Raw genomic sequence first — 25,768 nt, 5'->3', positions numbered from 1 at the left:
GCCAATATTATATAAAAATTATGTTATGCCAAAAGTTTCACATTCTTGTGAGCAAGGAAAATATTAAAATCTTACATATAAAAATTATGCAAAACCTGTAATTTAAGAAAAAAAAAGTGGAAATAATTTTTGCTATTATAATTTTTTGTGTAAAAATATTAAATAAACAATGCTTAATTCAATGATAATATCCGTAGTTTGATAAATTAATTTTTCTTCGAATTATATCGAATTCATTAATACAGACTTTAGGGGCTTTTATCGTAATGTTCTTGTAAAAATTGAATAATTTTTTTTTTTTATTTATTATATTTTAGGGTGCTTTATTTTCATAAAAAAGCGAAAATAAATCCTGTAATTTTTTACTACAGAACACCATAACTTTAGTAAAAGGTAATTTTTGTTTAAACAAAGATTTAAATAAAAATAATGGGTTTATCATATTCCGTGATCATTATTTGATAAACACTGAAAGTTTCATTAAAATTGGTTAAATTCCTGATTTTTGGTGATTTATTTTAAGTAAAGGGAGGAGTCAAAATGTTTATTAATTTTGAACATCAGCATTCATTTTGCCCGTATCTAATAATTTACGATGCTAAAACCAACAATATTTTCAATAGATGAAAAAAAAAAAAAAAAAGAACTTTTCTACATTTTTTTTTTATGCCTACTGGTACTGGTCGCGATTAGAGTTCCCTGCCGAACACCCTAAAAAAACACTGACTTCTCCCTTAGTTGCCATAGTAACTAAACGATCATGAATTTTTATCGACTTTGTTTTACTGTTTATGAATATTGAAATAAAAGACATTACTACACATTTATTAATAATATCTCACTTTTAATCACTTTTATCGACTTTTTTTACTGTTTATGTGTCACTTTTATCGACTTTTCCTTTTCTTTTTTAAATAGCATTTTCTTTTTAAATGACGTTTTTACTGTTTATGAATATTAAAAGAAAAATAATTACTAAACATTTATTAATAAAAAAATGGATGCTAGTGCACTTATGATCCGCGCTATATTTTAAATCGTATTTCTAAGCTTAATTAAAGTTTAATGTTTTTTTATTCAATTGTAAGGTTAAAACGTAGTCATTTAAAAAGAAAATGCTATTTAAAAAAGAAAAGAAGTCGATAAAAGTGACACATAAACAGTAAAAAAAAGTGATTAAAAGTGAGATATTATTAATAAATGTGTAGTAATGTCTTTTATTTTAATATTCATAAACAGTAAAACAAAGTCGATAAAAATTCATGATCGTTTAGTTACTATGGCAACTAAGGGAGAAGTCAGTGTTTTTTTAAGGTGTTCGGCAGGGAACTCTAATCGCAACAAGTACCCGCCTACTTTTTTTTATTATTAAAAAGTAAATGTTAAGGTAGAGTTTTAAAAAAATTAGTCTTTAACCTTAAAAAAAAAAAAAAAAAAAAAAAAAAATACAAAGAATTAAACTCTTTAATAACTGTTTTTTTTACTGTAAAAAAGCTTAACAGCAACCTCTAATTTGGACATCACAAAAAAATGAAAATTCGACGATAGTTGTACCTATTTACAATGCCTCCCCACGGGACAGAGTTAGACACCAGGGTCGTTTTTTAACGTGGAGAAAAGGTACAAAAATAAAAAATTGTCTCAGTCATGAAGGACTGCTCGTTCATCGAAAGAAAACAAGAAATGGAAGTGCAGCATCTGAAGAACAGGTGGTATTTATTTGCTCCCCCACCGAGCAAATTAGGCACAAGGCCGATTTTTAATGTGAGGAGTGAAGGGAGGGGGAAGGGGAAAAGGGGACCAGCTCCCGAGAGGTGGGAAATGGGAGCTGGTTAAAGGTCAGACATGTGGGGTTGCCCCCACATCTGGTCTTTGCTAGTCATAGCTAGTCATAGCTAGTCATAGCTTGCAGCATCTGAAGAACAGATACTACACTTTGATCTTGACCAAAAGGCCATTGTAATTTTTAATAAAAACAAGTGAAGCATGCATGGTCCTCTGTGAGTGCACAGTGAACGAGGCATAAAAAAAATTGACTAAGTTCAGCATTGTCCCCCCCCCCCCATTTAACCTCAAAAGTCCCCAGGGAATATCAAATCCTGGTGAAAATAAACAAACGGTGCAGTTTTAGAAGTTAACATATGTAAATTCCAGTTCTGCACCCTGCAAATAAAAAATGACTAAGTCCATCATTTGCCCCCCCCCCATTTAGCCCCAAAAGTCTCCAAGGCCTTAACATATTTAAATTTAAGTTCAGCACCATGAAAAACTGCTAAATAGACATACACAGAAAATTTTGGACAAATATGGTAAAATAGTCCCAAAAATGGAGTGTTTTTATTAGCCCTAAAAGAGCCCCAGGGGTACACAAAAGAGTTATCGCAAAATATAGACAAACAAAATTATATATATTTTCTCCACGTTAAAAAACGACCCTGGTGTCTAACTCTGTCCTGTGGGGAGGCATTGTAAATAGGAACAAAATTATATATAAATCAGCTAGTTATAACTTTTCAGAAAGTTTTATAAAAATCCAGGCCATCAATTTTTTTAAATAAGCACAAAAGTGTCAATTATAGCAATTTTAACCCGAAAGGCACCCCTAGGCAGGCAAACGGAGTTTTCCTTTTTTTCTTTTTTGCAGAGACCATCAAAAAAGAAGAGAAAAAAAGAGGAAGATTGTTAACTTTACAGAGTTGTCCCCCCTTACATCGGTCTTCATGGAATAGAGAGTCGATTTCACCGGCATCGGTGAAAGGAGACATTTTGGAAGGTTGAACGTACGGTTTGCACAACATGTGTCAATAAAATCATCTCTAATTGTATCTCCGTTGTCAGTTTTTATATACGACTTACATTGTATATTTAGAAAGTTGGGGTTATTTTACTGTACACAGATTCGAAAAAGTTGTCACAAAACAAATATAGAACAAATGTTATCAAAGGCAAGATAAGTTACTTTTCTAACTAACTGGATATGTTTTTAGTGTTTATATTTAGTAACATGTTTATTCAGCTCGAGAAACACCGTGTTTACCGATGTATTCGAAAATTCAAAATGGCGGCCGACTCTCTCTCAGAGACAGTAAGTTTGGGAAACGGAGTTATAAATAAAAAAAACAGTCAAAATACTGTTAAAAACCCACCGAATATATGTCAGCCTATGTCACGGTAACATATATTGAGCGAGTTTCAAACAGTATTTTGTCTTTTTTATTTTTAACTCATTTTCCCAAATTTACCACCTCAAAGAGAGTTGGCTACCATTTTTAATTTTCCAATACATCGGTAAACACTATGTTTTTCGAGCTGGATAAACATGTTACATTAAATATAAGCACTAAAAACATCCAGTTAGTTAGAAAAGTAACTTACCTTGCCTTTGATAACATTTATTTGTTATATATTTGTTTTTTTGACAACTTTTTCGAATCTTTGTGTACAGTAAAACAAACTCAGAAAGTTAAATTTAATGCAATGTAGCTTGTTCAGTAGTGTATTGATCATTTTCGTATTTCACAAAAGAATTGATATCCAATCGACAGTTTTCAAAATCCAGTTCAAATTCCAAGCAGTCCCAAATAAACAAAAAAAAATGATGAATAAGCAAGCTTATATATAATCAGTATTTGAATTCATTCTTAGTGTAAAAAAATAGAAGAAATGAATAAGAAGGGATCAATATAATGTAGACACCATTTTGAATATTCCATTTATAAGAAATACAGCATTTTAATCGAAAAATTATCTGATTAAAATAAACAGTAAATCTCATGACGTATATGCTACTGAAAGAATTATTAGGCCGGACGGAATATGTTCATTGTGAAATTGATTACAATTTTTTTTTTAACATAAAAAAAAGACTGAAAAGTTATGTAATTTATTGGTTAAACAAAATAAAACATTAATTTGTCAGATTGAATGCTACAACAGTCTGAATTGGAGAATCTGACCGACTGTCATATATTGGATTTAAAAAAAACTGATATATTTAACTGGACATGACTAACAGGACATACGACGTATGCAAAAAAAAAAAAAAAAAAAAAAAAAAAATGCGTGTGTGCATAATTATTAGGGCTAGGACAACAGCATTTTCTTTTCCTTGTTTTGACTCTCAGGTATATATCCATTGATAGCTTCTATGTTTTTTTATGTAGAGTGATATGGTTCTCTGTTGATTAATTGTGTCTGTGTCGGATATATACTCGAGAGTAAAAACAATGAAAAGAATATTCTGTTGTCATAGCCCTAGTGATTATAAGTTTGGTTAGCACTTAACAGAAATTGTCTATATGTCTAGTGAAAATAAAGGTCTATATTCTTTTAAAAGTAGAGCACCTATAAAATAACGAGACCATATTGTCCGTCTTTACAAGAGAAAGGAAACTTTGTTTTATTAAAGTTGTGATTTTTAACACTTTCAACCAATTGAAAGATACTTTAATAAAATGAAGTACATGTTTACAAGTTGTATGACAAAAAAAAAAAACTAATTGTCCTTGATCTTTCCTAGAGCAGTAGAATGCACACTGGATAAGTCCAGTCATCTTCTTCTGAAAGAGAAAGTTCCTACGGAACATCAAACTCACAAGCAGTCACAAATGTGTATCCTGCTCAGATGAGACAATTTTAAAGTTTTTTGCAGTGAGGCATCATTGTTTCCCCATATACAGCACATGGTTTTCTAAAATGGTCACCATCTGGTATTGACTAGAATAAACATTGCTTAACTCATAAGAACTGATGTATCAACATGGATTGCGCTGCACAAGCGATTGCTTGGTTTTATTGTTTTGTTTCCTGACTATGCTCCAAACTCTGCCACATTACCATAATATTACATTCGTTTTACAAGTACTTTAATTGAATGTGCTCTGATGAACTCTCAACATTTGTGTCCCCTCGATGTACATACTCCCAATAAGCAGCAAAATTCCACACCTTCACTGAGGTCTTTATATGCCGAAAAGTCTTCTACTCTACTAGCTTATTTTCTCAGGCTGCTGGACTTTCAAATTCCCTACTTCATTCCACATTTCCTGCTTCCTTGACTGTACTAATCTGCAGAATTTTAAATGTCATGTGTACAGACACCTCATGGCTCAACTCCTCACAGTCCTCTGTTTGCCATGATCTTAAATAATGGCCCTTTACATTCTTGTTTGGGGGGTGAAAAAAAAGTAGAACTTTTTTTTTTTTTTTTTTTAAATCAATCCTTTCACGGTTATTTGATACCAAATCTGGTCATTTTGATAAAAGTTTTTATGCTTTTATCTCCAAATATTTATGGTGATTAGTTTGGTTGTTTTGTAAAGGAAAATTGTTTTTATTTTAGACTTTGCAGAACATGATTGAGTTTTGCAAAGTGACACAAAAAAAAAAAAAAACATCAATGTTTGGTGCATTTTAGGTTAGGAAGCCGATATCTTAAGAGAGCCTGATCTGGTAGCATCAGCACAATTGCATTTTAGCTCATCTATAAAATTATCATCTATGTTAATAAAATTACAAGATCATGTATGCGTCTCTTCCTCACCTGAAACATAACTTTAATAAATGCACATTGAATTATTGATTTGTTTTCATCTGCTATTTATTAAAATAAAATGAACGTGAAAGTTTTTCATTTTTTTTCTCTTATAATTCTTACTTGCTTTTAATGTCACTTGATGTTGAGGTTCATATAATATTCTGGGAAAAATTCCCTTCTTCGGATGAAGATTTCCAATGCTGCATATATTCCTTGGCTCTCAAATTACTGTTTGTACTGATTGCAGAAAATCAAAGTCCGAACGTTACGTACTAGAAGATCTGTAATATGTAAACGTTACTAAAATCACTTTGTTATTAAGTTCTTTTGTTTTATAACTAGGACTATGACAAGAGAATATTCTTTTTATTATTTTGACTCTCGAGTATATATCAGTTAATATCATATATGTTTTTAGATAGAGTGATATGGTTCTCGGTTAAAAAAAAAAAAAAAAAATCACAAAATTTGTGAAAATTAAAACAAAATATTAATATTTTATAAACTGTGTACACATAACTAGCTTCTTATCATGTATAATTGAATTTATATTCATTTTATTTACTAGCGGGGTGCCCGGCATTGCCCAGGTGCAAAAGAAAAAAAATTTGGTAGGAAGGTAGGCTTGAACCCGAAACTTTGAGGCGAATAGTCTGACAACTTACCACGATGCTACGCGGGCAGAGAAGTGAGGAGAGGTGAAATTAAACGTTTAAAAAAGCAGGTAGTTAAAGAAACGTGAACGTGTGGTTTTCTAGGTCAAGCATCACGCCATAGTAGTAGAGAAAATGAAATCACAGCGCAAATTTTGTAACAAAAGATTCAGATGACCTCATTTCATAAATTGGATATATTATAATCTAGACAGTATATAAAAAGTTGTAAGATTTATTGACCTTCTCCGAGCCCCCCCCCCACCCACTCAAAGCCTTTGGCGAACATACAAAAAATGCACACACACAAACATATTTTCGCTTTTATATTATAGAAGGCTGTAATGTTCAACGCAAATCACAAGAAATGGTTCATTTAGCAAAGTTATCTTAGGAGACTTGACAAGTTGAACCTGAATAGCCTTTAAGCTGACAAAGATTTTTTTTCAAAATCTTTGCCTTTTGTTGCACCGTGTTATTTGACAAAAAAAAAAAAATTTGTAATTTAAAATAAATTTTAATTAAAAAAAAAATTTGTTTAAAAGTTTTAAAAATTAAAAAATTGTTTTTAAAACTTGATAAAAAAAAAACAAAGAAAAAAATTTTTTGTTTCATTTTCTTTAAAAATTTTAATTAAAATTTTTTTTTTAATTTGAAAAAATTTTTAAATTTAACTAAATAAAAATAATTTAAAAAAGAAAACCAAAAGAAAAAGAAACAAGAGTTTTTTTTTGTTTTCTTTACAAAAATTTTTTTAAATTGAAATAAAAAAAATATTTAAGATCGTTTATTAGAAGGCTCTAACTATAAGGAAATATACTGGATGTTATAAAAAGAAAATATGGCAGGACAATTTTTTTTTTTTTTTTTAAAGATAAACTCTTATTTGCTTCTAGCTTTCCTCATCAATTACTAGAGGATTCTGTGATGTCAGAATTTCACAATATTTAATATGATCCTTTTCAAATGTTTCTACTTCTTTGCCCCAGAGGTTTCTCTTCCACTTGCATATATATTTACTGTGAAATTGCTGTTTTTAATGATTATACAAAGTCGAAGCCCAAATGTTGCATAATAGAATATTTGTAACATGTAAATGTTATAAATATTGGTTTGTCATTAATCTTTTGTTCTTATTACCCCTCTCTTTCTATATACGTGCAGTGTTAGAGCCTTTAAAAAAGAAACTATTACACACAGTACTTTATGCAAACTACATCACTCCAAATTATATATATATATATATATATATATATATATATATATAATTTGGAGAGTTATATAGCTTGCATAATGTGTGTAATATAGTTTCACAGAAATATATATATATATATATTTCTGTGGAAATAGTCTTTATTCACTTATATTTCATTTTTATATATACCAATCCTTATTTAAGCTCAATTTAATTACAGAGCATATAATGAATAAATGACAAATGTCTATATTCCAAATTTCATGATGTTGACCATCTTACAATTTATTTCTTTAATTCAGTTGACATAATTCTTGACAGTATCTGTTTCATAGCAGAAAATAATTTACTTTATTATTTTATCAAATCAGTGAATCTATTTTGCCCTTAACTCATCAGAAGAAATAGCAACTATCAATCCACCAAAAATAAATAAAATTTGTTTAAATATGATTAAAATAATCCAAAAATTGGAAGAGAAACTGCAAAGACAGTATGCCATTTTGAACTTAGAAGAATTATATAATTTATGACAGGCAATTTCAATGCAGAAATGTATCGAATATAAGGTTGGTTGGTTGTTTTTGTTTTACGGCATATCAACCCTTTTCGGGTTATTTAATGCTGAATCCAAAGATTTAAGAAAATTTTTTTTTAATAGAATATATTTCTTGTTTTCACATCGGTTTCTATTTAACCCATAGTTGGGACCCTAACAGGTACTACCACTCCGGGTCAGAGTGGACCTGGGAGCAATGGTAATTAAAGGGTGGCTCCACACTCCCCAAAGCCCACGAGCTGGGGCCCTCACCACTGGATATAGTTTAAGGTCATATCCAGGACCCCCATTGAGGGACTTTTACCCTCTTCAGGGGGGCAGTCGGCATATTCTAATGCTCCACCGACAGGGCCTTGAATATAAGGAGATTAAAATCAAAATGAGATGGATACAAAGGTGAACGTGAAAGAAGATTTTCATTTTTTTTTTTTCTCTTAATTTAATTATAATTCTTACTTGCTTTTAATGTCACTTTATGTTGGAGTTCATATAATATTCTTGAAAAAATTCCCTTCTTTGAATGAACATCTCTAACTCTGCATATGTTCCTTCGCTCTCAAATGACTGTTTTTAATGATTGCAGAAAATCAAAGTCCGAATGTTACGTACCAGAAGATGTATAACATGTAAACATTACTAAAATCACTTTGTTATTAAGTTCTTTTGTTTTATAACTAGGACTATGACTAGAGAATATTCTTTTTATTATTTTGACTCGAGTATATATCAGTTAATATCGTATATGTTTTTAGATAGAGTGATATGGTTCTCAGTTGAAAAAAAAAAAATCCCAAAATTTGTGAAAATTAAAACAAAATATTAAGTAATATTTTATAAACTGTGTAAACATAACTAGCTTCTTATCACGTATAATTGCATCTATATTCATTTTATTTGTTAAGGTTGTAACGTTGAATGAAAATCACAAGAAATGGTTCATTCCGCAAGGTTAACTTAAGAGTCAAAACAATAAGAATATTCTCGTCATAGCCCTACTTAAAACTCCTGCATTTTTAGAGCCTTCTAATGAACTATATATTATACAAGCAATTCTCAAAGAAAACTAAAATAGTTAAGCCATACTCACCTAACATGCTAAGAAAACTCGATGTAAGGAGAAGACAAAATGTGATATTCTTAAAAAGAGACAGATCGATGAGATCTTCAATCATATGACAGAGTTTGATGGAATGACCCGTGTTCTCATATATACTGTCCAAGCTGCGAATACTGGCCTGAAATTTGGTGATACTAACAAGACTGCTTCCCATGAGACATGGGGGCAAGCCTTGCCGTTTGTCATAAAGCAATAATTGTCGCGGTTCCTCAGGACTGTTGATTGTCAGCCGGCTGTCGCATCGGCTCTCGCATGGACTGGCCGAATTGCTGTTTGGCAACGATTGTTCAGCTGGTTCGATGTTAACTTCCATCTGGGAATCTGTAACGCCAACATAACTAAGACTCCGCGTACTCAAGGAACCCTCTTCTGACAGTCTGTCCCACGGATCATCTAGAGTCAATGAATCACAACTTTTTGCTTTAGGCATGCACATCGTACTACTGGGAACAGATTTGCTAACCTCAGGGATTTCCACAGAGGGACACACTGGCGGTCGCAGGAAATTTGAACTCACCAGTTTTGAACTTCCAGCGCTGCCATTTTTAAGACTCTCCACAATGTTTGGTGTTGGAAGCAGACTGTTTTTACTCGGACACTTTGAGCTGTAAGGACTTTTCGACTTAGTAAAATATGAAGCAATACTGCTCCGATTCGATCCAATACGTTCTAACTTAATTAGTCGATTATCCTTGGTGATGATGCAGTTGTCTAGGGATCCATTGGAAATAGTTCGTTGGCGTTTCTTCTCCTCGATTAGGGCTTTCATTATTGAACCCTGGGCGACAAATCCACGTTTCATACGTTTTGGCTGGGCTTCCACCGGTCGGAAAAGCGCTCCACACACAGCACAGTTGAGGATCAAAGCCGATATTATGAGGGTACTCCCCTGCCAATTGTACCTTTGTAAAAGATACTCGATGATCGGAGGGAAAAGGAAAGTGCCAAGACCTGTGCCACACACAGCCACACCGGTAGCAAAGGCTCGCTTCTTTTCAAACCAATAGCCAATTATCACAATTGATGGTAGATAGATCAGGCCAAAACCAATTCCTAGAAAAGAAAAAGAAAATTATATATAAATAGTAGCAATAGGACGATTCCAATATTTTTCCTCCGATTCCGATTTTTTATAAATGTATAAACATTTAATTATAAAGTTTTTAATTTTTCCTCATTACCATAAAGACATTAAATGTACATATATTTTCTCAAACGTAAGAACACTTGTGGATGGTGATCTATAGATTTTAGTTTTACTGATAATGTGAAATCAATAAGCATTTTATTACTACTACTACCAGTGGAAGATGTTAAAAAAAAAAAAAAAAAAAACAACAAAAAAAAAAAGATAATTAAGAGAATCGTTTTTGACATCAGATTATAGGCACAAGTTTTTCTGATTACGCAAACAGTTTTGATTTTTTTTTTTTTTCCTGTTATCCATAAACAGGGACTTTTTCATTATTCAGACGTTTGCATGGAACTATTGGACTGTTCAATTCTACTTCCACATTTTAAAATTGCTTCTTAAAATATTTGCACTGATGTTTTTTTTTTCAACCGAATTTGGAAATTTTTGTTAATTTTTTTTTTCCTGAAACAAATGGTAAAAAAAAAATTTGTTGCAAATTTTATAACTTATGCAATCCAGTAATTTATTTTATTGGTTTTCTCCATCTGGCGATAAAGGCTTATCTTTTAAAAAAAAATCTAAAGATTAAGGATGAATGTTTTTGTATTTCTTGCTTGAATGCTTATTAACGTTTAATAAATTTTGAAAATTTTCCATTTTTTTTTTTTTTGTTCTTTATTTCAATATTTCTTATCTTAATGCTCATTCTACAATATCAAGCATCACTTTATTATAATAGAAACTACTATACAATATCTTTATGCTATTCAATTAAATATATATGGCCAAGGTAAATGCAGTTATGTTTCAGTACTATTGTACTTAATTGGGCCAAAATTAGTAAGGAAGTGAATTCATCCAGTTTTGGCCTCAATGAAGTACAATAGTACTCACACATAATCACATTTATGAAAACAATTTTAAATGTTCGTCATATATATATATGTATATATATATATATATATATATATATATATATATATATATATACACACACACACACATTCTCTTTAACATAAAATGAGAAACACTAAGATCTATGAGAACATATAAAACTGACAATAAATTTAACCAGATGCATACATAGAAGATGGTCCAAATTTAACTATTTTGAACCATCCTAATAAAATAAACATTAAAAATAAGTCGGAAAAAAAAAAACTGACTAAAACTTATACTAATAAACAATCATAAATTTAACTAAAAATCATAAGATTCGATCCTTAAACAATCCACTAACAAATGTTTCTTTTTCATTATAATTTAAAATGACTTACCTTAGAATTAAAATAAACCGACTTAAGCACCTTTTTAAAAGCAATTACTTCCCCTTGACTTACCCAGCAATTACATTTTTAATAAATGGTCACAAATACCAACGATCTTAGATTTTAAACAATATCCTTATCAGAAAAGGTTTGCACACCAAAAGGCCTCCTTAAGGCTTAAAAAAAAAATTTAATATGGAAACACTCCCTTACAAAGGTATTTATTTTATAAACTTTTTGTAAATATAATTCCCTATTTTGTTTAAATCATATCAAAAAATTCTAAAAAAAAAAATTCTAAAAAAAAAAAAAAAAAAATCCAATCCAAGTATAAAATCAAAAATGTAATTACTATTTTCCCTTCAACCATTTAACCAATTAAAAATCATTAAACAATAGTTTAATTGTATCACAGACATTATATCATAAATACAATTTAAAATATATCTAATACATGGTGACCCCCCCCCCCCCAAAAAAAAAACGAGCATCAACTCTAATTAGGCCCCGTTTCTTAGTGTTTTGCCCAAATGAAATCAAACTTTGGTCATAACTAGTTTATTATATTCAAAACATCACATCAAAACACTAGGGTCTTTGGCCTTTTTTTCTCCGTTGACCATAAAATGCTCAGAAAAACAATTGCATGTCCTTTTGGGTTTTTTTTTTGGGGGGGGGGTCACCCTGTATTAATCATATAAGCAAAACAATTCAATTCCATTTAAAATTTTTTTTTTATTTATTTTTTTTTTTTATTCTAGGTTCACAAACTATATTTACTTCAATAAGCTGGTTAAAATTTTGTGTCTTCCCCCCCCCCCATCCTCCCCTATTGTCTGATGAGGAGACGATATCCAGAAATACTTTACTTATTTCTTGATTGTTTTATTTGTAAATATTGAATGAATAAAAAGATATTGTTTCCGAAACGATCGTACATATGATTTTGTTATGATTCCTCCTATAAAAACTTGATTGATAATTTCACAATTACTAATCTCTTACCTTTTCTATTTATATAGCTCTTGGTAATTACACATATCGAGCTTATAACTGCAATACTCAGAGCACAGCATCTTTAAATATATTTTACTGAGACTTTGCTCATTTAGACCCTGTCTATTACACTATAATATATATATGTATACACACACACACACACACTGGGTCAAAGGTATTCAAGAGTGATAACATGATGTTATTAAGAGTGCTCAATAAAAGAAGAGCAAGATATATTTTTATTAATATAAACAAATATACATGGTTGCGACACTGGACATACTAATGTTTTGGACAAAATGGTTGCTTTCCATAGAAGAAACTAGTCTTAGTTTAAAAAAAAAAAAAGGGGGGGAGCAACCGCAACCATTTAATTCACCTGAGGAGGATGTCTGGTTTTAACTGCCCAGTTGTCCAAAACATTAGCACGCCCAGTGTCATGACTATGTAAATTTGTTTATATTAATAATATATATATATATATATATATATATATATATATATACTTGTTTATTGTTATATAAACATGCTCACATCCCGCTGCTACAAATGGCCACTTGTTTCAATCAAACAACAGATATCATCAGGCAGTGACTTGACTATTCAAAAGTTCAATGAATAACTAAATAATGAATTTATTCATTGAACTTTTGAATAGTCAAGTCGCTGCCTGATGATATCTGTTGTTTGATTGAAACAAGTGGCTATTTGTAGCAGCGGGATGTGAGCATGTTTATATAACAATAAACAAGTATTATCAGCTCTTTTTATTGAGCACTATCTAACAACCTCGTTGAATTCATTAGTCCATTACTTTTGAATATAAAAAACCCGAGTATATATATATATATATATATATATATATATATATATATATAGTGTGTGTGTAACAGAACATTTTTGCACCACTTATGTCCCTTTACAAAGATTAAAATGAAGATTTATTGATATACAAAACCTTATATCTAAAATCCTTATCTCAGTCTGATCAAAATTCATGATTTTGATCATATAGCATGTATAAAACCTAATGAGTCTAAAGATGAAACAAATTCAAGGAATCTCACTTAACGTATCAACTTTAATGTAGCTTAAAAATATTGGAATTTTCACATGGGAATTTGTGTCCGTATTATGCTCCCTAAAAACACTTTCAAGTACTCCAAAGAAACCGAAATATGGGGAACATTTATTAATTCATGTCTAATATCTATCGTGAAAATTTCTACAAAAGTTGGAGGTGCCTTCCTTCACCTTCTTTTATAACCTTTGTATAAAACTAAATTATAGTGCACATTAGCTATCTTATGCCTAGCAGCTGTGGTCTAAAATTCATAATTATCGGTTAATTAGTTTAGGAGAGAATCTAAATGATATACAGGGTGACCCACAAAAAAAAACAAAAGCTAAATGGAGGCCATCTAGAACATATGCTGTAGAACGGAGAAAAAAAAGGCTAAACACCCTACTGTTTTGATGTGATGTTTTGAATATAATAAACTAGTTATGACCAAAGTTTCATTTCATTCGAACACTAAAAAATGGGGCCTAATTAGAGTTTGAGCCCGTTTTTTTTTTTTTGGGGGGGGGACATCATACACATACCTAACTTTATAGAAAGTAGATGTACCCGGCGTTGCCTGGTCATAAAATATACAGATATTTTATTTTCATTAATACAGAAATTGTGACATGTGCATGCGAGTATTGTTTTTTTTTCCAAACATTTCACTTCTTGTAAGTAAAAAATATACTTGAGCCGAGATCGAAACCAAAACCCAACCCGACATGGAGTCAAGCACAATAACTATTACACCAGCTCGACATAACATTTGCGTAGGGGTTTCCAAAAATCTTATCGACATAAATAAGCTGTCACGTTTCTCAACCACACGTGCAGTCGTTAAACAATTCACAGATAAAAATCTGAGGGCCTCTACGTACCAATTTGCTCATTTTAACCCCTTAACAGCCCTTTGTTCTGGATGAAAACAGATTAAAAAGTTTTCCATATATCTGAATATCCCATATACCAAATTTCAAGTCTATAGATCAAAAATTAATTGAGTGCATAGGTTGAGAAGTGCCCCCCCCACACACACACACAAACACACATTCTCACTTTCATAGATGTATAAGTCAAGATGTGCATGTTATTTTTATTTTACAAAATGATTTTTGGTAAGACTTCTGTGAAAGTTACATTTTATTATGATAATATTTGATATTAAATTGAAGAAAACAGTTTGTAATTTTAAACAGTCAAATAGAATCAGACTTTAATAGGACATCTTAATTAAAACAATGATTGCTTAAATTTTTTTTTCTTCTTTTAAAATCCCAACTTTTAACTAACAAGATGACAAAATTAGCATATTGCATACTGGTGTTAAATATTGGACAGATAAATTTACTAACATAGATTTTAATTAGTTGAGAGTAATAAGAAATGTGACAGATGAAAAGTCAACAGTAGTCAACCTGTTGGATCTGGGGTGAGAATTAGCAATGTTTTTTTTAGGATATATTAAAAATGAATATTACATTAAATGACAGAGAGAGAGCAGCAGCATTGTACACATAATGAAATAGGATGACAACATATCACTAATTAATGATTTCAATCCATCTTTTTGTCCCTTTCCCATGCCTACTGGTTTTTGATTTGGAAGGAAGATCTCGTTGAATGAATTTGAATAAATAGTTTGCTGTCTCATAATTGGTGTTGAGTTTTTTAACAGGTGAAAAAAATCTTTAATTATAGGACAAGTATTTCCTGTCTTCAATGATAACTACAAATTCGCACCAAAAAAGAACAATTTGCAAACAAGGTATGAATAACTATTTTGAACTTGAATATATCTCTAATGATTACAGCAACTTGGTTGCTGTGTGTATGACATTGAGACAAATTTTATTTTAAATATGAATTTTATGAACGCTTGATTATTATTGTACTGTCTGATTATACAATTTAAGCAAAATATTTTGAAATTAAAACTGATTTTAAACATGTTTAACTATGAATGACAGATAATATTGAGTCTGACAATTTTATTGTACAAATTTAAAAATTTTGTATCAATCACCATTTGTTGATATTATATATTAAAACTGCTTTATGAGACATTGCTTTATGAGACATTGCTTTATGAGACATTGCAAAACTGCTTTATGAGACATTGCAAAACTGCTTTATGAGACATTGCAAAACTGTTCTTACCTCCAAGAACACCGTATGTAACTATCAACATCTGAATGTTGTTTGAGAAGCTACTAATAAAAAATGCTGATGCAGCAAAAAGGCTCCCGGCAATGGTGACTTTGCGGCAACCATACTTATTAGCCAACGTGCTCACAAATGGACCTGAAAGAAAAATAGAAATGTTACATCTATCATTGGTAAAGATGAAATTATTTGAAAAGAAAAGGAGGGGAACGACTTTTCGGGTATTTCTATATGAACATAACTGTTTCCAACTGCAATTAACAGAGCAGACTAGAAATGGTCGCTGAACAGTCTGTTAGTACAGACATTAGACAATACGTTTTCATTTTTCTGACAAAAGTTAATGGTCAATTACACCTTATGTACAGTGTTAAGAATAGGCTTAATTTTCTACATATTAATAAGAGAATTAAGTTTATTTCTTCTCTCTTAGAAAATTTTGAAAACTTTACTTTTTGGGATCTTACACATTTTTTTTATCCCAATCTGATCTGGTTTTGCATTTGTATGCTTTTTGCCACTTTTTTCTTTTTGTTGCAATTTTCTAATCAAATTGCTTCAAGTCATTTTCATCTGTTCTGTAAATAACAATCAGAATGTCTGTAGGAGTTATCAGTTACAGAAGCACCACTTTCAGTTATTGGTAAAGATTAAATTATTAATAAGCTATATAAAAAAAAATTTTTAAAAAAACAAAAATATTTTCTAATAGCAATTCAGCCTGGCTTTGCTCGGACCCTATATACTATTTATAACTTAATGTGCATATATATATATTAAAAAGTTTGACTCATATCCAAGTAACCTACATCTAAAATTTCAAGTGTTTAGACCCAAAATTGTCGGAGGAATTTGGTAGAGTCTGCAAAAGTAAACTTTCAACTTTGACCTTTAACCTTTATGTAATCGCTCGCATATCCAGTACTGATTGTATTAAGTCAGTTCTAATAATCTTTAAATAGAAAAAAGTAGGTTTTTAATCTCAATGTCAGAGCTATAAAAAAAAAAAAAAAAAAAAAAAAAACTTTATTAGATATATGCAAACATGCACTAGGTAGCATGTTTGCAATGCATGTAAATAACAGGCTTGCTGTGAGTGAGAAACATTAACTAAGAAACCACGGCAGACACAAGAAATCAGTCAAGAAATGTCTGGTTTGAGGGTTAGCCACCTAGAATTGGATTTGTCCACATGAAAAAATGTTTTTATAGATATCAGGTTCCATACTGTGATTATGACTCACTTGAGCTATTCCAAAAGTAGTGATCGTTCAGATATGAAACGTGAGATTATTTTATATAGATAGATTAGGCCGGCCATTATTTTCATGTGGATATCTGAATGATTTTTCTGTGATCTATGACATCTGTATATATTCCAATAGAATGGCAGGGGAGTCAATTGGCTTTTCTTGAGCATCTCATGGTCAACTGAGGTTTGTTTGCCTCTCAGAGATATGGGTCCTTCGACTCTTAGTTAATAGATTGTGTCTAGTTGAACTTGTGTCTTGATTTTGTTGAGCTAAGAGTTCTCATTCGCAAGTCTGTTGTTCAGTATAAGAAAACGACAATCATTGTAATTTCTAAAACATAAAACTTAGTTACTTGTAATTTTGTTTGGAGAAAGTTTCTTTCAATGCTGCAACAGAACGATTCTATCATAACCCCCCCCCCCTCTTTATCTATGCCTAAACCTAAACGTAGATTCCATGAACAAAGCTTCTTTCTTAGAACTGCACGCTTGTGGAACTGTTCCGTTTTCCTGCTTACAACTGACTACAATATGGTTGTCTTCAAATTCTTGATGAGTCATCCTCTTAAGTAATTCAATTTACCAAATTTCCACTACTAATGATGACTGACATGTTCCCAGTGATCACTGTAAACTCATTAATCTTTATCCCCGAGTGGCCTCTGGGCCTTGGTAAGTGGTGACTCCTATGTAAAAAAAAAAATAATAATTTGGTGTTGGAACCGATTAAAAAATATGGGTCAGCACAACAGAAAAATCACAGCCTGTGCAGGTGTTCATTCATTATATATATATATATATATATATATATATATATATACATACTAGTTGTACCCTGCCGCGCGTTGCAGTGGCTCAATTTGGTGTAATGGAAAAATCTAATAACAAGAGAAAATGCATGTTTCTTATATTCTTAGTACAGCAATCCACTCCAAAGTGAAAAAGGCGAAAATGAAAAAAAAAAATGGCACTCTTGCAGAATTTGATCTGGATTCTCGAGAGTTTCTGTCAATCATGGTTTGGGCTCGACCAACAATCAGTGGATGAAGCCGAACGTAGCAAAAATGTTGAAACGCTAAATGTTTTGGTTTTTTTATTATTTTCTGTATACAAAAATGTGAGTTAGTAATTAATATTTGGGTGATGGAGGGGGGGGGGTTACTATACACAGATTCGAAAAAGTTGTCCAAAAACAAATAAATGAAAGCAAAGGTAAGGTAAGTTACGTTTCTACCTAACTGGATGTTTAGCGTTTTTATGTAATGTAAAATGTTTAATCAGCTCGAAAAACAGAAATGGTCACGGACTGTTGAATACGTTAAGGTTGGGAAAGTAAGTTGAAAACTAAAAACTATACAAAACAGTGTCAGAAACCCACCAAATATATGTTACCATGACATAGTTTCTAACAGTATTTTGTATAGTTTTTTAGTTTTAACTCATTTTCTCTAACTTAACGTAATCAACAGTGTCCGCCACCATTTGTAGCTTTCAAATACACTGATAAACACTGTTTTTCAGGCCGACTAAACGTTACATTAAATGAAAAGGGTTTATATTACTAAACACAGATACAAAGAAGTTGTCAAAAAATCAATATATAACAAATAAATGTTATCAAAAGGCAAGAAAAGTAAATGTTCTACCTTACTGGATAAGATTTTAGTGTTTTTATGTAATGTATAACATGTTAAGTTTGGAGAAATTTTGGGAAAATGAGTTTAAACTAAAAAACTATACAAAATACTGTTAGGAACTCACTCAATATATGTTACTGTGACGTAGGCTGGCATATAATCGGTGGTTTTAAACTTTTGCTTGATACAGGTGACGACTTTTAAAAGTCCCTTTTAGTGATTACCTGGTTTGAGGATATTTGTACAACTAAATGGCAAATCTGCCCCCAAAAATCCGGTATTATTTTACTTTAAGACCCGTTTTACGTTCATATATAACAAAATATTTTATTGTAGATTTCGGTGTACTAAAAACGAATCTGCAAACCGTTTCCGTAGCAAAAAGAAAGTTTTCATGATATTCATGAAATTACTTTTTCGAAAAGTGGGTGATCACTTTTCAATGTAAATTTAACTTAGAATGAGCACCCCCTTTCTGGCCAACTGAGAGAGGGGCATTTTTCTGTGTGTTTCTTGGCTAAAGTTTTTTGTTTGATTTATTTTGCATGGTAATAACCCCTGAACTCTGGGACTATTTTCCATTTCACAGCCGTAGCCTTTGTTTACGCTATGCATGAGCATAAACGAAAGCAGTTTAGCCAATAAACATGGGGGAAAAAAAAAATCAAAAAAAAAAAAAAAAAAAAATCGGCCCTCTCTCAGGTGGCTAGAAAGTGGGTGCTCATTTTAAATTAAATTTATATGGAAAAATGATCGCCCACTTTTCGAAAAAGTAATTTCTTCATATCATGAAAACTATTTTTTTGCAGATTCGTTTTTAGCACACCGAAATCTACAAAACTTTTTGCTATATACGAACATGAGACGCACGGCCCTTAATGGAAAATTTATATCAAAAATCCAGGGGAAAATAGTTTTCACTAAAAACAGTAAATGAATTCGATAGAAAAAAAATAGATGCTATTTTTTTTTTTTTTTTTTTCTGTGTGTTTCTTGGCTAAAAAGTTTTTTGTTTGATTTCTTTGCATGGTAATAACCTCTGAACTCTGGCACTATTTTCCATTTCAGACATAGCCTTTGTTTATGCTACACGTGAGCATAAACGAAGGCTGTTAAATATGCACTCGTGCACCAAATTGCCTTGTCAAAAAACCTTTAAGCCAATAAACACGAAAATAAATGCCCCTTCCTCAGGTGGCCAGAAAGTGGGTGCTCATTTTAAGTTAAAATTACATGGAAAAGTGATCACCCACTTTTCGAAAAAAATTTCATATCATGAAAACTATTTTTGGTACTCCTTGAGCGTTGAGTTCCATGGCGACCTGCAGAATTATTTAATGGTCGTTCCCTTAGCCCCCCCCCCCTAGTCAAGGCTAACGCATGTGCACGTAACATTTTTTATTTATTTACTTATGTGGGGAATTTATACAACCATCACCCTCATGCAAATTTCTATACTGATAGATTTTTTGAAATTTTTTCCCTGGATTCTTATTGATTGAACACTAACCAGATTATGAAAAAAAAATTGAAAAAAATCATTTCAACATTTGAAAGGGGTGCTCACTTTTTAGTTACCACATTCTGGTAAATCAGTCACCCATTTTTTTTTTTTTTTTTTCTAAATACGGAAGTGTCTTCGGGAGATATAAAATGGTCTCATGTTGATGAAGCAATGTATCGGGAGGCGTACAGGATGGAAAATTATTGGTAAATGTTTAGATTAGGTCCACCTCCACAATTTTCTTTTAAATGACGCCTTGTAATGGTTTTCGAATATGCTGAATACAAAAATCGCATTGAAATTTTGCAGAAATAAGGAGTTATTAAGATATACAAAGTTGTATTATGCATTGTATTCTTTGGCGGCCATCTTTTTTACGCACGTGCGTTTGTTTATGGCGCGCACGTGCATAAAATGATGGCCGTCAAAGAATACAATGCATAATACAACTTTTTATATCTTGATAACTACTTATTTCTGCAAAATTTCAATACGATTATCATATTCAGCATAGTCAAAAACCTATAAAAGTTGTCATTTAAAAGAAAATTGTGGAGGTGGACCTAATCTAAAAAATACCAAATTATTAAACATTTCTCCAGCATGTTCGTGAAATTTATACTTAAAAAAAATTTTTTTAAAACAAGTTTTGAAAAAAAAAAAAAACTCACCTTTCATAAAAACAGAAATTATTGTAAAGAAACACCCAAACTCACCTTTCATAAAAACAAATTATTAAAAAAAATTAAAAAAAATTAAACTCGAAACTTTTTCATAAAAACAATAAAAAAAAAAAAGTCCTGTTCATTCTATTTTTTTTTTCTTTGAGAAACAAATATATTTCTGACTTACAAATGCGGTAGAGGCTCATATTTTTACTTTCTATGGTTTTGATATACCGCGTTTTTATTGGTTACAAAATGGGTGACTGATTTATGAGAACGTTGTAACTAAAAAGTGAGCACCACTTTCAAATGTCAAAATAATGATTTTTTTTTTTCTAATTTTTTTTTCATAATAATAATCCAGTGAAAATATTTCAAAAAACCAATAAGTATAGAAATTACACATGGGGGTGATGGGTGTACAACTCTGCCACTTACGTTGCCTTTCGCATTTTAACAAGCATTATTTACATTGGCTTAACTCTTTTCATAAATAATTTTTAAAAAAAAAGTAACTAAACCATTTATTGATAATTTGTCACATGCACAAATATTTATTTACGTTGACTTAACTCTTCATAAATAAAAAGTTTTACTCTTTAAGAATAATAAAAGGAAAAAGTTACTAAACATTTATTAATAATTTCTCACGTACTTATGTCTTTTCATGGAGGCCAGAGGAATAGTTGGCTGAAACGTTGTGAAACAACTAATAAAGATGAGAATAATAGTCCGCAATAAATAAATATATATTTGAATGTGTGTATGTATATATAAATGCATGTTACATCTAAACTTACCCATCATAAGATAACAGCCAGCCAATAAGGAACCTACAAGCGCTGAAGCGGTTGAGGAAGCACCAAAGTAATCCTCAAACACCTGCTTGATGGATCCATACGAGAGACAGATTCCATCGACAATCACGTTGCATAACAGGGAGGCGAACATAATCACCCATCCCCAACCCCCGTCTGGGGGGTCAATAATTTCAATCTTGTGGGGCTCATGAGAGGCCACCTTGACGGGGGCAGCAGCTTTCTGGTCTTTCCCTTTTCCCTTAGCCCGCATCATCGTCATTTCTAGCAAAGCCAGACACTAAAATGAGCGGAAGAGTGAAGACCCCTTCTTAACTGCCACCTATCTAGGTCACACCTGAAAGGCAAAAAGAAAAGCATGTTTAGTGAAAGTTTAAAATTTACATAAGTTGAATAGATAATTTCAACAACAACAAAAAAATTAAATTTCTATTAAGTTTTTCGATTAAATGACTTGCATGAAGATCAAAATGTATCTTTTTTTACTTGAAAGGTCACCACTATAAAGACTGAAAGCAACAACTAAGACAATAACACAAGGTTTTGCATAATAAAAAATGTGTACAAATATGACAATTACACCATTCATTGTGACATTTCATTTAGAAAAAAAAAAATTATTTGGACAAAAAAAAATTGGGGGTAAAAAGATTGTTGGGGGGGGGACTTGTGGGGGAGTGGAATTGGAGGGGGGGAAATTGGAGGAGGGGGAATCGAAGGGGGGGAACAAATCGAAGGGGGGGGGGGAACAAATCGAAGGGGGGGGGGAACAAATTGAAGGGGGGGGAACAAATTGAAGGGGGGGGAACAAATTGAAGGGGGGGGGAACAAATTGAAGAGGGAAAAATTGAAGGGGGAAAAATTGGGAGGGGGAAAAATTTGGGAGGGGGAAAAATTGGGAGGGGGAAAAATTGGGAGGGGGAAAAATTGGGAGGGGGAAAAATTGGGAGGGAACTTGAGCAGGAAAAAATTTGGGGAGGAAAAAAATTGGGGAGGAAAAAAATTGGGGGGGGGGAATTGGGTGGAAAAAATAATTTATCAGAAAAAAATTTAAGAAATGAAATTCACTAGTGTACATTGTGTATTTTTTAAAACAAGTCAACTATTTCAATGAATTCTTTACTGAAATAAAAATCTTATTTACAAAAATATAGTTTTTGTATTAAAATCAAATCCACTATTATGCATTTTGATTTCTTAGAAAACAAATTAATCATTTTAATGTATTATTTTTTTTTCTGGCTTTAAATCTCTTTACTTTTCTTCATGTATTAGTGAATGTTTTGGAAGCTAAGAGGGATGTTCCAAAAGTAATGCCTTCTATTTTTTATTCCGCCTGAATGAATCAGAGGGGGATTGTTATTAGGACTGAACTTGTGTATTCATGACCATAAAGTTTCATCTCTCTGTTGCAGATATTGAAGGTGTGAGACTTTAAGCAACCCTCATCATGGAAGTGCGTCAGAAGCAGAGATGCATCATTGAATTCCTGGTAACAGTGCATTGAGAATTGTAGAAAAAGAAATCCTGGAACATAAAAAGGACACTCATTTTTAATGGTACTACTCCCGTCTTTGTAGCTTTTCAATGCTTTGATTTTTGAGTTATGAAATAAAAGGTCTTTGAAACGATCCTCGTATTTTAAATTCAATAATCTTGGAAAATAGACATTGGAAACACCATTATCTTAACTCCTAGTCTATGCTGGGTAAGAATATCTTGTAATTAATAATTTTCAGTTTAAAAACCAGGCCTGTTTTATGAAAAGGACATTGTATGTAAAAAAAATAAAATAAATGATGAATTGAAAATTACACTAATGAAGATGCAAAACAAAGAAATGGTATTTCCAATAAAAAAACATTTTAGATTAGAGTGGAATCTAAGTTTTCAAATTAAATTCATTGTGAAAAGCTGTTTTAAAAACAACAATTTTTTAGATGACTATTGCCGATTTGTTTTTTTGTTTTTTTTTGTTTTTTTACTCACCTTCAACCCTAACAAGGAATATCGCCACTTGGACGTAAGGGCCTATTATTTGGGACCATGCCTAGGAAAGATGAACAAGATATTGGTTTACATTACATTTAAACTTCTGCATATCAATATAAGCAGGTAGCAGGAAGGGAATTCCAAAGGGAAGAAATTATTAGAGCAGAAAGCTTTCTGGAATTTATGGATTTTGGACTACTGTTCTCATCTTGAGTGTTATTCGCACAACATTTTGGCCAACATAACCTCCAACCTTCTTCAGATGTATATCATCAAACTCAGGAAACTGCACAGAATTTGAACAGAATACTTTAATTTACGGGGGAGGGGGGTAAGTAGCATGCTCTTGTTCTGTCAGCCATGACTAGGTAGAAGTCTTAATCTACAATTGTAATCTTCATAATACCTCGCACAGAGGATTGAACCTTCAACTTCCAGAAAAGTGTTGCTTACAACTAGTACTTTATCTGTTATGCCATGGTTCCTTGCGGATAAATCGAGGGTTTCATTCGAAATTCCATGCAGATTCCAGAGTTTAATAAGATACCCCTGAAGAAGGTTAAAGGTTATATCAAGCGAAAGGTTATGCAAATAACATTTACAAGAACACTAGTCTGAATAATACAAATGCTACAAATAAAACCAAATTGCTTGAAAAAAATCATTTTTCCACTAAAAATAATGTAACGAAAGATAAATTCATTCTAAAACGTCAGAAGAATGCTTATTTACCCATTTGTTTAAACTTTATGGAGTTACAGTTCAAACCAAGGCAGCAGAAGAAAAAAACAGTCATAGATCAAAAGAGAAATATAAGGGTTAAAAACCATCGCAAATGCTGTCTCAAAAAAAACAATTTAGTTTCTTCTTAGAACAGACCATGAGACGCAATTGGGTCAAAATATTTGATTTAGAAATCCAAATTTTTGCTTGAGTTTTTTTGAAATCTGAAATTGGAACTTAATATTATTATTATTCATTTAACATCTACTGCATATTCATTTCCATCCGGGTCTCTTTCAAATACCTAGTGACAAAAATGCCACCATATTATTTAAACTGCACAATTCTGCACTTAAGATGTGTTTTTTTTTTTTCTTTCTTCTACATGGAGAAATGAGGTTTGATTATAATCATGTCAAGAAAAAAAGTGAGAATCTTTTAAACACATTTGAAAAGTACTCAAGTCTATCAATCACGATTACATTAAAGTGTTTTGTTTTCTTAAAAATTCTTGTTAAAATAACTTTTTCATCGCTTATCTCAGCCCAAAGATCACTTGGGGATAAGGGTTAATGAGATAGCTGTCAATGCACACCTTGGGAAGATTGGAAGTGATAGGTGAAAATGATTTGTGAACGAAAAGCTCGAAAAGAAATATAGGATTTGAAAATGATCATATTATAGTCAGTTGGAAGCAGAACTATGACAGTCTTTCACAGACAGGAAATTCTTGGAAAGAAACTTTGTTCATGGAAGTTCCATTTATTTGTAGATACACCAAAAAAATTATTTATGGTGGCTGTAGATAGACGAGTTTTTGCTAAAAATGATTTTTTTTTTTTTAGGTGGGATCAGAGATTGGAGTTTAGTGGAGTACCTCCCATGAAAACAAGTGAAGCATGCACGGTCCCCTGTGAGCGTAAAGTGAATGAGGCATAAAAAAAATGTTCAGCATTTGCTCCCACCCCTCATTTAGCCCCAAAAGTCCCCAGGGGATGTCAAATTCTGGTGAAAATGAACAAACGGTGCAGTTTTAGGCCTTAACATATGTAAATTTGAGTTGTGCATCATGATTAATTTTTCAGGCAATGAACATAAAACTCCCAGGATACTCCTTGTAAAGCTAACTAGATATGAACAAATTGTTTCAATCGGTTTAATATTTTCAGTCGTTTTTATGTTCATTAATAATTTAATTGATTTAAGTAGTTATTAACCTGAAAAGAAAGAAAAAAAAAATTAAAAAATGTTATTTGTTTATTTACTAGCATATAAGCCCAGCGTTGCCCGGGTGTTTGGAGGTGTATATTGAGCAAAAAAAAAAAAAAAAAAAAAAAAAAAAGCTGTCAATTTTTTTTTTTTAACTTTAACCCCTATTATGACCCCATAACATTTGTTTTGGGCTCAAATCAAGTTATTAAGTTAGATCCATGTCCAAGGAACCTATATCTAAAATCTCAATTGCTTATGTTGGAGGAGTGTGGTA

General features: G+C 31.6%; 1 protein-coding gene across 6 annotated transcripts in view; it reads right to left on the bottom strand.

The window, feature by feature from the left end:
- Window positions 1–25,768, bottom strand: part of LOC145277957 (putative monocarboxylate transporter 5) — a 129,844-nt gene that overhangs the window by 15,671 nt on the left and 88,405 nt on the right. For 3 of the 6 annotated variants that reach the window (XM_080130072.1, XM_080130075.1, XM_080130077.1), the window contains 4 exons: window positions 23,557–23,617; window positions 21,550–21,904; window positions 15,686–15,829; window positions 9,031–10,113 (listed from right to left, as the gene is read on the bottom strand). In XM_080130072.1, coding sequence (XP_079986198.1) covers window positions 9,031–10,113; window positions 15,686–15,829; window positions 21,550–21,829 — 1,507 coding nt within the window. In that variant the 5' untranslated portion in view covers window positions 21,830–21,904; window positions 23,557–23,617. The remainder of the gene's footprint in view (window positions 1–9,030; window positions 10,114–15,685; window positions 15,830–21,549; window positions 21,905–23,556; window positions 23,618–25,768) is intronic. The other 3 variants (XM_080130073.1, XM_080130074.1, XM_080130078.1) reach the window with 1 other exon arrangement.

The sequence above is a fragment of the Euprymna scolopes genome, chromosome 6, assembly GCF_053919585.1.
Source record: "Euprymna scolopes isolate OS-2025 chromosome 6, ASM5391958v1, whole genome shotgun sequence".
Lineage (NCBI taxonomy): Eukaryota > Metazoa > Mollusca > Cephalopoda > Sepiida > Sepiolidae > Euprymna > Euprymna scolopes.
The sequence above is the reverse complement of the archived record's forward strand: the minus strand, read 5'-3'. Positions and strand labels throughout refer to the sequence as shown.